The sequence below is a fragment of the Phalacrocorax aristotelis genome, chromosome W (genome assembly GCF_949628215.1).
Source record: "Phalacrocorax aristotelis chromosome W, bGulAri2.1, whole genome shotgun sequence".
Taxonomy (NCBI): Eukaryota; Metazoa; Chordata; class Aves; order Suliformes; family Phalacrocoracidae; genus Phalacrocorax; species Phalacrocorax aristotelis.
In genome coordinates this window covers 12,583,560-12,596,544 of record NC_134310.1, presented here as the reverse complement: position 1 = coordinate 12,596,544, position 12,985 = coordinate 12,583,560, and the positions used below count along the sequence as shown (strand labels likewise).

General features: G+C 42.2%; 1 protein-coding gene and 1 long non-coding RNA gene across 4 annotated transcripts in view; one reads left to right on the top strand and one right to left on the bottom strand.

Moving 5' to 3' along the window:
• LOC142049261 (ras GTPase-activating protein 1-like) overlaps window positions 1-12,985 on the bottom strand; it is a 132,659-nt gene that overhangs the window by 7,647 nt on the left and 112,027 nt on the right. The window contains exons 20-22 of one of the 2 annotated variants that reach the window (XM_075076769.1): window positions 9,036-9,122; window positions 5,981-6,048; window positions 422-1,989 (exon numbers count right to left, since the gene is read on the bottom strand). In XM_075076769.1, the coding sequence (XP_074932870.1) occupies window positions 1,790-1,989; window positions 5,981-6,048; window positions 9,036-9,122 (355 nt within the window). In that variant the 3' untranslated portion in view covers window positions 422-1,789. Of the gene's footprint in view, window positions 1-421; window positions 1,990-5,980; window positions 6,049-9,035; window positions 9,123-12,985 lie in introns of those variants that run through there. The other variant, XM_075076768.1, reaches the window with a different exon arrangement.
• LOC142049262 (uncharacterized) overlaps window positions 1-12,985 on the top strand; it is a 363,337-nt gene that overhangs the window by 242,800 nt on the left and 107,552 nt on the right. The gene's annotated exons all lie outside the window — the stretch shown is intronic.

Below are 12,985 nucleotides of genomic sequence, written 5' to 3'. Positions count from 1 at the left end.
AATACTTTGAATGCTGTAACAGAACTGCATGTGGCAAATATCTCATGATCAGGTAAACTTTTCTTGTTTTAGTAATTATGTCCACAAAAAAAAATTAATATGCATATCTGACTTTCTGTACTAGTTGCTTACAGAACAAAGTAAGCAAAATAAAGTGTTCCTCAGAAGCCTAAGGTTAACAAAAGTTTTATGAATTAAGTGAAAAGCCTTTTCACAAAAATCAAACAGCTCTGTTAAAAGAAAGATTATTTGTTGTTAGATTATAATAAAATAATTAAGCTTACCTTTTTCCTTTTTTGCATATACCCATATGTTGTGCTTTAACCCCAGTCAGCAACTAAGCACCACACAGCCACTCACTCACTCCCCCCACAGTGGGATGGGGGAGAGAATCAGAAGAGTAAAAGTGAGAAAACTCCTGGGTTGAGATACAGTTTAATAGGTAAAGCAAAAGAGTAATAGTAATAATAATACTGATGATAAAAGTAATAATATAATTAAAAGGAAAAGCAAAAGCTATGTGCGCAAGCCAAACAAAACAAGGAATTCATTCACTACTTCCCATGGGCAGGCAGGTGTTTAGCCATCTCCAGGAAAGCAGGGCTCTATCACGCGTAACGGTTACTTGGGAAGACAAATGCCATCACTCTGAATGTCCCCCCTTCCTTCTTCTTCCCCCAGCTTTATATGCTGAGCATGATGTCATATGGTCTGGAATATCCCTTTGGTCAGTTGGGGTCAGCTGTCCTGGCTGTGTCCCCTCCCAGTTTCTTGTGCACCTGGCAGAGCACGGGGAGCTGAAAAAGTCTTTGACCAGTGTAAGCACTACATAGCGACAGCTAAAACACCTCCACATTATCACCACTGTTTCCAGCACAAATCCAAAACATAGCCCCATGCTAGCTACTACGAAGAAATTTGACTCTATCCCAGCTGAAACCAGGACACCATATAAGTAGGTCCTGCATTGTTACACTTTAAATTATGAGTACCAGGAAAATAGACTAAACATTGCATGCAATTGTGGCTTGTACTTCCATGAAAGTATAGCTATTTACTGCACAAATCAAATGCTAGAAACTCCTGGTACAATCACTTGTTGGAAAAAGTTGTTTTAACTGACTAAGAGATTAGTGTTAAGCATAGGGTTTTTTGGTTTGTTTTTAAACAGTTATGGTCAAATCTGACTTTCCACTTACAGGCCATTTAAGTGTTCCAAAATTGACATGGTTATTATATAAACTCTAAATTTCACAGTGCTTCATAAGAATGCTATATACTCTTCACTGTCTATCTGTATGTTTTGATCTTGTGTCTTTCTGCCCCCTTTCCCGCTGTGGAATAATCACTGGAGGTGACTTAGAAATTAAACTTATATTTTTAGAGAAGGTACAGCATGGAAGAAGCTTTCAGGGTAGAGTGCAGCTGACGTGTGAGAAATCCATTCCACAGAAGTACCCTAGTAACCTTAGATGTCAGCAATGCCAGGAGAACTTGGTGTACTGACTCTAAGAGGATTTGTCCGGAGGGCGGAGCGGTGTGGAGGCACCATGGCCAGGCTCTGTGATAAATGGGGACTCGAGGTACCATGGAGCTGGTGTGCTGCATATTTGCTACCCTGAGGCAACAGTCTGTCGTGCTTTTGACAAAATGCTGTCCTTTTGGTGAACTTTGCTCATTATAATATCATTATAATACCAAAACACAACTCCATCCCAAAAGCTACCTGCCTCTAAGGTGCAACCACCCCTCACTGGGCATGCGCTTTGAATTTTTCTAGTCTATACCTTTAAAAGTAAAGCGAGGACATTTTACACCAATCATAATAAAGGTATGTATGACTACAGTCACTCAAGATCCACCTGAAAGATAAAAAATAGTATAAAATGTGTGAAGAGAAAGAGGGTGTTAGGGAAGATACCATCGCATACCACTCTGACTTCTGGGACCAGTCGACGGGCTGAGCCTCTCTTCCCACCATTGGGAAGCCTTTGGGTAAGATTAAAACATTTGGTTATACCAAGTGTTTCCCCAGGAAAACTTAGAAAACTCTCTATAGCTTCACTTTAAATCTCCAATGCTTCATATTTGCTTAATGCACTTGTAGCCTAGCAGTGTTACTCATTTTATTAGTATTTATGTGTGTCTTGTAACCAGCAGTTCTATCTCCGGTAATCCAAAGAACCTGTGTATCTGTTGCTTTAATAAATTGCACTATCCATTAACCTAGCCATGATCATTCTCATTGAACGCAACCGGCCTGGGCAGCTGCCAAGTTAGTTACTAACAACAAATACTCTGATGAGTGGTTACTTCTACAACCCTTAGAAAATAAACTGTTGAGCAAGTCTGAGACTAAGACTGGATTTAGCCGCACCCAGACTCCTCTTGGAGAAGGAGTTTAGAAAGCAAGGGGGTCCTGTCTGAACCTCGTGACTCAATGGTAGAGTCTCTCCCTAGACACTCCTCAGACTCCTACCACTAACGCAACACCTGCTCAACAATTAATCAAAAACTAAGTTCCAACTTTTCCAGTAAGTTCCAACAGTTCCAACTGGAGCTTAGACTGAGGCACTAATCATACAACTAATCTCAGTTGTTCATAGCATATAGTGCTTAGTACTGTACATTCCTTTGAAGAAGCAATGCTGGAAAACATTACGAGACTTAGAATTAGGAAGCTCAGGTGAAGAGAACTGATCTAAAGAAGTGTATTCTTTTTTTAAAACAAAATCAACGAAGAAATTTGAAACAAAGGACTTAACTTTTTCAGTAAAGATTGAGGACAGTTGTTGAGGTGACAGGATATGCACATTGCTGCTGAAATTGAACTCTATCTATACACCCAGCCTTCAGAATATTCCCCCTCTCCACCCCAATACAGCAAGGAAGTATGTTAGAAGCTTTTTTTTTTTTTTAACAGCCCTATATAGAGTCAGTAAATTTACCTTAGCAAAAGTGAAGAATATTATCTGAACTTCTAAACACGACTAACACTTACGGATAAGCTTAAAATGTATTACACAAATTTATGGATAACAACTCCATTTACAGCTAAAGACACAGTGGTTTCAATGCAGTCCCCAAGTTAGAAAATATGTAACACAAATCTGAAGATGATAAAAATACTAAAGAAAGGATCACCATATACAAGGCTATGGTTCTTAAATGCTTTCCCCAAAGTGTGTATGAAAATCATTAAAGGGAGAAAGGAACTTTTGGACTGACTCAGGCCTTCTCATTTAGTATAGCTTAAAGACAGAGGACAGAAAACTTGCTTTATTGTCTGAAAAGCTGCCTATAAAGGCGAAAAAGGAAAAATTTTTTCCCAAAGGGTTTCTGACACAAGTGATTTCTGATTTCTTCCTATTTCCAAACCAGCATTTTACAGGTAAAACTGAGAAGGTGTTAGGGAGGGAAGGAGGAAAAACAACAGCTAGTGCAAACCAAATACCCTCTAGGTTGGGATGATCTTTGAAAAGGAAAAAAAAAAAAAAAGGAGGGGGAATGATGACACAAAGATCTAGTATAACATATGCAAACTTTTTAAAACTACAGAACTCATATGTCCCATCATTTTAGTACTACAGTTTTCCCACTAGTAGTTTATGCCTTTCCTTTCTTCCTCCCACAAGGATGCACTGGGTTTGTGTGGCAATGTTTTGGTAGTGGAGGTCTACAGGGGTGGCTTCTGTGAGAAGCTGCTAGAAGCTTCCCCCATGTCCGACAGAGCCAGTTCCAGCTGGCTCCAAGACAGACCCACCACTAGCCAAGGCTGAGCCAATCAGCGACGGCAGTAGCACCTCTGTTATAACATATTTAAGAAGGGGGAAAAAAAAACCCAAACCCAAACTGCTGTGGAAGAGCAGCTGGAAGAGAGGAGTGAGAATATGTGAGAGAAACAACTCAACAACTCTGCAGACACCAAGGTCAGTGAAGAAAGAGGGGGAGGAAATGCTCCAGGTACTGGAGAAGAGATTCCCCTGCAGCCCATGGTGAAGACTAGTAATGCAGGCTGTCCCCTTGCAGCCCATGGAGGTTAGAGGTGGAACAGATATCCACCTGCAGCTCGTGGAGGACCCCATGCTGGAGCAGGTGGATGCACCCAAAGGAGGCTGTGACCCCGTGGGAAGCCCACGCTGGAGCAGGTTTGCTGGCAGGACTTGTGACCCTGTGGGGGACCCATGCTAGAGCAGTCTGTTCCTGAAGGACTGTCTCCCATGGAAGGGACCCCACACTGGAGCATTTCATGAAGAACTGCAACCTGTGAGAAGGACCCATGTTGGAGAAGTTCATGGAAGACTGTCTCCCATGGGAGGGACCCCATGCTGGAGCAGGGAAAGAGCGTGAGAAGGACGGAGCGGCAGAGACCACGAATGATGAACCAACCGCAACCTCCATTCCCCATCTCTCTCCGCTGCTTGAGGGGGAAGGAGGTAGAAGAGTCAGGAGTGAAGTTGAGCCCAGGAAGAAGGGAGGGGTGGGGGGAAGGTGTTTTAAGATTTAGTTTTTATTTCTCATTATTCTACTCTGATTTGATTGGTAATAAATTAAGCTAATTTCCCCAAGTTGAGTCTGTTTTGCCCATGATGGCAAGTGGTCTCTCCCTGTCCTTATCTTGACCCACAAACCTTTTGTTATATTTTCTCTCTCCTGTCCAGCTAAGGAGGGGGAATGATAGAGCGGCTTTGGTGGGCACCTGGCATCCAGCCAGGGTCAATTCACCACAAAGGAATACAGCAAAACTTAAAACCTGAAATCCCATCAACACAGCCTTATGTCTAGAACAACAGTAACATGCATACTAGTTGTTGCATCTCTAAGACCTCAACTACATCTGTAAGTTAATATGCTCAGAAACATTTCTAGGTGCTTAAGCCAACTGCCATGCCCTCACTGTTAAAGCTTCACAACAAAGCCCCGTGCCAACTGTCAGATGTGGTCCCTGATGCATGCCAACACCCAAATCACTCCTAAAAACTGTTTAGGAGGATGTTATCTGATATCAGCCAGAACTGTGCTACAGATTAGTATAGCAATTTCACAATCCCATTCTAGCAAACAGGATTAGTCCCTGTCACTTTTTTATTTACTGATAGAGGTGCACTCTACAAAGAGAGCATCAAAAAACAGGGTAACATTTTTGTACTGAGCCTGGCCAGGATAGAGTTAATTTTCTTAATAGCAGCTCATATGGTGCTGTTTTAAATTTTTGACCAAAACAGTACTGATAATACACTAACATTATAGCTTTTGCTGAACAGTGTTTACACAGCATCAAGGCAGTCTGTATTTCTCTCTCTGCCTCCCCAGAGAATAGATTGGGGGGTGTGCAACAGGCTGGGAGGGGACACAACTGGGCAGATGACCCAAACTAACCAAAGAGATATTCCATAATATAACATCATGCTCAGCAATAAAAGTGAAAAGAGGGGGTTTTATGGGTGTTAGCCATCTTTTGCTCAGGAACTGGCTGAGCATCAGTCAACCCATGGGAGGTGGTGTGATTGCCTTTGCATCAATTGTTTTTTTTGTTCCATTTATCCTTCACTTATTAAACAATTATTTAATTTTTGTTTGTTTGTTTTATCTTGACCCCCAAGTTTTCTTGGTTTTATTCTTCCTTTCCTCTTCCCCCATCCCACTGAGGGTGAGGAGGGAAGTGATCAAGCAACTGTGTGGTGCTTATCTGCCCACCAGGGTTAACCCACAACAATTTTCTTTATGAAACACTTTTCTTGAACATTCTTTTTTTTTTTTTTTTAACTTTAAAACAAGGCATTGGGAATAAACACTGTCTAACCTTTGAGGGTGAAAACCGTATGCTGGCTGCCTTAGGGAGAAAGTCAATCAATTGATACGGTTAACGTGACTTTGGACACAGTGTTCAAAAGACTTCGTATTTTGCTAAATTAGACACTAAAGTAAGTTCATGCCTATTACAACATAAAAGTATGAATTCAGTCTGAAGCATAGTCACCTGAGATAATATTAAACATCCTTGGGTTCAGGATAGCAGGACAAATCAGTCGAAGAAAAACAAAGCCACTGAAATGGAAAAAAAATGTATTTTGTTCAATAATAAAGTTAAAGAATTAATGTAAAATTATGTAGTCTTTAAGCATTTAAGTCAGTGTGGAAATCTTTTTGAGATAGATGACAAACAACCCAGCCTGTGCTCTGTGAATACATTTGTTAAGAATGCCTTGTTATGATTTCAACTATGATAAAAACTGAAATAAAAACAGGCATATTGATTTCCCAATTAAGGTGAACCTCTGAAACCACCTGGGAAAAGCTTAACCGTAAAGCCACACTGAAGCCTGTAGTCTAAGACCATGCTGGCTTTAAAAAGGAGGAGCACTTTGTCTCCTGCCTCCCACAAGTGTTCCACTTTCTACTACAGCAAGTAACTCATCCTGCAGCCACTCGCTTCCCCAAGCCAACATAAGGAGAGCAAGAGTGCACAGTCAGAATGGAACCTCTCTTTTGGCAGCAACACGGTCTTAGTTCAGCTTGAACCGATCCATATCCTGATAACAGCACACTACTATCCTAGAAGAATAATATTGGATCAGCTCCTTTCCTCACAGAAGTAATTGCTGCCACCCAGACAATCTAGAAAACTAGGGAAAAGCGCTCAGTTTGACCGCAGAACTAGGAACTTATTAAACAGAAACCCAAAACAGCCTTCAGTTTAACATGAGAAAAATTTGACTTTCTGTTGACAGCTGAAGTAAAAAATATCCATCTCAGTCTAACCATAATTCTGGAAGATTGCTATAAAATGAAGTGACATATGGACCAACTAAAGCAATCTAACTCACCTCTAATTTTGTTCAGAGTGTGTGGACACTACCAGCAGGCTGCTTTTTCACTACAGCAATACCAAAGCCTGACCACTTGCAAAAGAATGGAAGTGGTCCTTGCACTACCTTGCTTGTTAAATATGCAATGATGGCATTATCCATTATTAATTGGAAGCGACACACGTAGCAGTGAGGTTAACACACCTTTCATGTGTCCAAGACACTTGAATTCCAATATATCCTGTTATAGAAGTTTCCTATTTCTCCAAGAACCATGGATTATGGGCTGACAAAACACTCCTGGCTCAGTGTGAAACAAAAATATTTTCTATGACATGAACTTAAAGCTATGAGGAAGTAAATAATTTTGAAGTCATGGCACATACACCAATTTCTCTTGTAGATGACCTGAAGTTGAAGACAACTGGGGTAATGGACCTTGCAGATACAGAAGATTTGGTGCTTCTTACACCAGTCAAGCTAAATTAAGAATGAGTCAATACCTATGCATGGGTTTTTACAAACAGACAGAAATGGCAGCACTTTCTGAATCATATAGAAGGGAAGCTACCCAGACACTTAAAAACTATCCACCTGTCTTTGAATATGTAATGATTCTTGGACCAAAACCAGTGCAATAAAAGAAAATATTCTTCACTAGAGGCTGCAAAAAAACCTGTACTCTAGAGACAAGTCACAAGTATCTGCTTATGAAGGCTAAGATGATGAGAGAAAGGGACCCAATATTTATAGCATCCAGCAGAGACCCCAGGAAAATTGTGAATGTCAGCTGTATCCACTTAAGGAAAGCTACATGGCATGCTCTGGAGATGGGGAGGAACAGAAGGAAACATGGTATTTGCTTCTAAGTTCTACAACCTTGCTAGGTGTTGGCTAGCCCCAACACCTCTGATAAGAGCAGCCTCAATTTGAAGGCAAAACCCCTGCAGAACACTGTTGGCTGGCATTTTTCTTCAAGAAAATCTTGAGTCACTATTGTTACAAACACTAAATGATAGGGAAATAAGCATGGAAGGTACTGTACTAATTACACTAACATTTACTGAAACTCTGGGGAAGGAAGGGCTCCCATGTCTTCATTTCCGTCTTCAGCCAAAGTGATAAACAAGAGCCATGACAAATCATCTGGAAGGCTCTGTTCAATGGGAGATTAACTTCAGCAAATCATATCAGTGCCAGATACTGGTCTACCAGCAAGCTAGGCTTGCAAAAAAAAGTAAAGCAAATATAGAAGAGATGTGGCTCTGATACCCTTAAACCCCCAGTATCATTTAGAACAACAGTGTCAAGACCTCATTTATTTTGACCTGCACTGGCAACTGATAGTGATAAAGGAAGAACTATTTATTCAATTGATTTACGAATGCAGACTGGAGTTTTTGTACTCAGTGCCAGTTCAGAGGAGCCAGGTTCAGTAGCCTGCAATATTTTTACAGAGGCTCCGGAATGTTTCAACATGATTGGGCTGGAGCAGAGAAATGAAACAAAACCGGGACAGCATAGAAGTACATGTTTCCAGAAATGAACACTGTGTCTTGATTCTGAGTGATCAGCACTGGGAGTCTTCACTTATGCAGAAAACTATATATTCCAATGCAGACAGTACCTCAGTGAAATCTAATGACAGTCCAGTCGCCTTTCTGAGAAGGTATTAGTTTCCTTAACATATTATGTCTGCATTTTAAAGGACATTCATCTTAGAATGTGTAAAATCTTCCCAATAATTAACACACACTACATAGGAGTCCCTGGATAAGGCATGGTCCTCTCAGATGGCATATGACAGGAACATCATCTTCAGAGGTCACTGCTTTCCAGAGGTATCACAAAAGTTAATTATCACTTCGAGAGAACTTTTTCTCTTTCCCAACATGAAAAAGGAAATAAATATTTTAGATTAGTTTGTAAAACTTCACAAAATACAAGTAAATTCAAATTTAAAGCTATTAAGTATAGCTATACTGACCTCTACACTACACCTCTAGCAAGGCTCCAACAGCAGGACTTAAGAATCTAGCAAGCTCTCAATCCTTAATTGGGATATCATGCCCTAGTACCATAATGATCTTAAGTATTCTTGTAACCTATATAAGTACTATAAAGTTTTGGCACTAAAAGCAAAAATAGATAAGCACACTGAAGTATGACAGTAATAAGACATTAAAAGATTATTTTCAGCATAGAATAAAGTAACAAGTAACTTACCTAACAACTCTTGTTCTCATTGTGGTATTAGCTGGCCATTTGTTTTGAACAGACTTCTGCAAGCATCCATAAATATATCTCAATGTCCTGTGAAAATAATAGCTAATTAATAATTTCATTAAAAAACTTCACTGAATTAAAAAAGCTGGTCAGAAAGGCTCTAGTCCAACCTCCTGCTTAATGTAGAACTATTATCAATGCCAGGTTTATAATTCAGACATAAGCTTTAAATTAATTTAAAATCTGCTATGACAGTCCATTTACAAATGGCAAAGAAAGCCCTTGACTAATACACTATTCTATTGTGCAGGTAAAATTCTGATTACTAATGTATGCATTAAATGTTTTATAATATGTTTTTCCTATTTCTTAGGTAGTGCTTCCTCTTAAAAAATAAATAAAAAAAAGATGGCTTGGTAGCTTTTCTTTCCACTTTTTAACTGAATGAATAACAATTGGTGTATCCATAAATACAGGTTAGGTGTTTAAAAGTAATTAAGCAATAGTCCTCTCCTATCAAAAAATGGGAGCACTCTGGTGTATTTCAGAAAATGTTAAGAGATGCACCATATACTTAAAAGAATGAAGCTTTTAATGCTAACCTTGCCATCACTGACACAAAAGAAACTTCTGTGCTATTCTGCCATTCTGTGGTGGGTTGACCCCGGCCAACAGCTAAGTCCCCACCCAGTCGCTTGCTCACTCCCCCTCAGCAGGATAGGGGAAAGAATCAGAAGGGCAAAAGCAAGAAAAACTCGTGGGCCGATGTGCTGGTTTTGGTTGAGAAAGAGTTAATTCCCTTCACTGTAGTGCCTGTAGTAGTCAGGGACCTTTCCAGCTTCCCATGCTCTGCCACATGGGCAAGAGGCAGGGAGGGGCGGGGACACAGCCAGGACAGCTGACCCTGACTGGCCAATGGGATGTGCATTCCATACCATGTGATGCCATGACCAGTATATTAATGGGGCAGCTGGTGTGTGGGTGTGGGATGGGCAGTTGCGATTAGGGAACTGGTGGCATTGGGGTCATGTGCTGTTTGTTTTGGTTGCTCATTCCCCTTCCCCCCCACCCTGGGTTTTGTGCCTCTCATTGTTTTCCTTTCCATTGTGTTATTGTTGCTGTAGTTATTGTTTTATTTTAATTATTAAACTGTTCTTATCTCAACCCGTGAGCGTTACCCTTCTGAATCTCTCCCCCATCCCACCAGTGGTGGAGTGAGCAAGCAGCTGTGTGGGGCTGAGTTGCCCGCTAAACCACAACAGCCGACATAAAGACAGTTTAATGGGTGAAGTGAAGCTGCACATGCAAGCAAAGCAAAACAAGGAATTCATTCACTAGTTCCCATTAGCAGGCGGATGTCCAGTCACTTCCAGGAAAGCAGGGCTTCATCACACGTAATGGTTACTTGCGAAGACAAACACCATAACTCTGCACATCCTCCCTTCCTCCTTTCCCCAGATTTTATTGCTGTCCATGACATCACATGATATGGAATACCCTGCCCTTTGGTCAGTTGGGGTCAGCTGTCCTGGTTGTATCTCCTTCCAACCTCTTGCACACCTCCAGACTACTTGCTGGAGGGGGTGGGGGGTGGGCAGAATGGGGAAAGAAAAAACAACCCTCAGCACTGTGCAAGCACTGTTCAACCAAAACAAGGGTGTGTTACCAATACTGTTTCAGTCACAAATCTAAAACACAGCATCATACAGGCTGCAATGAAGAAAATTAATTCCATCCCAGCCAAAACCAGTACAAATCTCCACCCCTTATTCCATACCATTTGCATCATGCTTGGGTCCTACACTACCTAGTACATCCTCATTAACCACCCCCTCCCCTTCCCATCCTGTAGTATACATACAGATATAATTCCCATAGTCTATGCCCCCCCACATGAAGTGTCCATAAAATGTTCAGTGAGTTCATTTAGTCTGTGACTTGGGCTCCATCTGTTATGGCGGTCACTCAGTGTGCTGGTTTTGGCTGAGAAGGGGTTAATCCTCCTCATCGTGGGGGGTCGGCTACCTTTCCAGCTTCCCGCGCTCTGCCACGTGGGCAGGAGGCTGGGAGGGGCAGGGCCATGGTGGGGGCGGCTGACCCCAACTGGCCAATGGCAGGTTCATTCCATACCATGTGACACCATGACCAGTATATTAAGGGGGGGGCAGTTTGCGGCTCAGGGGCGGTGCGGCATCGGGTCGGTGGGCGGTGAGCGGCTGTGTTGCGTGCGGTTTGTTCCGGCGGTTCGTTTCCCTTCCCCCCTCCCCCGGGGTTTTGCGCCTCTCGTTGTTCTCCTTTACATTGCATTTCTGTTGCTGTTTCTTTTAATTTTAATTATTAAACTGTTCTTATCCCAACCCACGAGCGTTACCCTTCTGATTCTCTCCCCCATCTAGCGGTGGGGGAGTGAGCAAGCGACTGTGTGGGGCTGAGCTGCCGGCTAAACCACAACAGTCTTTTTGGCGCCCAGCGTGGGGCTCAAGGGTTGGAGATAACAACAGCTGCTGGTCACAGCACCATGTTGTCCTTTTTGCAGTTGGTGTTAAAGATTGGTGTTGGTTTGTTTAGTCTGCTGTGTTCTGCTGTGATTAGTAATGTTTTGCCTACAAGATTTGTTATACAAACACTCGTTTTCAGCTTTATCTGGTATTTGGGATTTTTGCTGAAACTGTTACTGTACTTTGGATACCACCTTGTTGAGGCGATTAGCAATTACACCTCCTCCTCTGAGAGGTTTTATATGGAGGAAATACAGAATAGTACCTTTGCAACTTTGTTCTATGATGTCTCTGCCTCTATTACAACAACCTTTTTGCGTCTTGAACATCCTTGGGTAGTTAAGGTGCACTTATTGTTAATTTTCGGGCATGTTGTTTTGGTTTTGACTAAGCAACTTAAGAATATCACCCAGAAATCTGCCCCAAGGCTTGATAGTTACGAGTGGCAGGGCATGTGGGATAGCATGGGCAAATACCTAGGGCAGTGGGCACCCCCAGTGTTTTGGAGTTTCATCCCCGAACAAGTGCAGAATCCTAAAAAACTAGTAGAATATCTGGAGAAAGTATGTTGTTACGCTGGGAACTCCAGAGAGACACAGATAACTGCAATGTGCTGGGGCCTGGCCCATGCATACCGAGCCCTGCTCAACAGTATTCAGTGCTCCCAAGGGGAAGAGAAGGTCTCTGGATTGAAAGGCAAAGTGACAGTCACTGCGGCCACTCAAACCCCCACGACAAGTACTGGAGCTGACTCAGAGAATCAACCCGTACCAGTATCAGTTGCCCCCATACACAAGAGAAAATATTGAAAGCGGACATCAGATCGTTTAGAACGGGATGATGAAAAAGCAGGGCCGTCATGAGGAGAGGGGGAAGAAGTCATAAATGAAATAGAGACCACCTGATCCCTGTCCTTGAGTGAGTTGTGAGATATGTGAAAAGATTTCAGCCGTCGTTCAGGCGAGCACATTGTCACCTGGCTGCTCTGATGCTGGGATAATGGGGCCCGTAGCCTGGAACTAGAGGGAAAAGAAGCCAAACAACTGGGATCCCTTTCTGGGGAAGGGGTTGTTGACAAAGCAATTGGGAAAAAACCACAAGCCCTCAGCCTCTGGAGGCGACTCCTGTCCGGAGTGAAGGAAAGGAATCCCTTTAAGGATGATGTTAAATATCGCCCAGGAAAACGGATGACCATGGAGAAAGGCATTCAGCATCTAAGGGAACTAGCTGTGCTTGAGGTGATTTATGGTGACCTGGATGATCAACGGTCATCCTAAGATCCAGATGAAGCTGAGTGCACATGACCCATGTGGTGGAAGTTTGTACGGAGCGCACCATCTTTGCATGCAAACTCATTGGCAGTAATGTCCTGGAAAGATGACGAGACACCAACGGTGTTGGAGGTGATTGATAGACTCCAGGATTATGAAACAAATATCTCTTCCTTGCTCC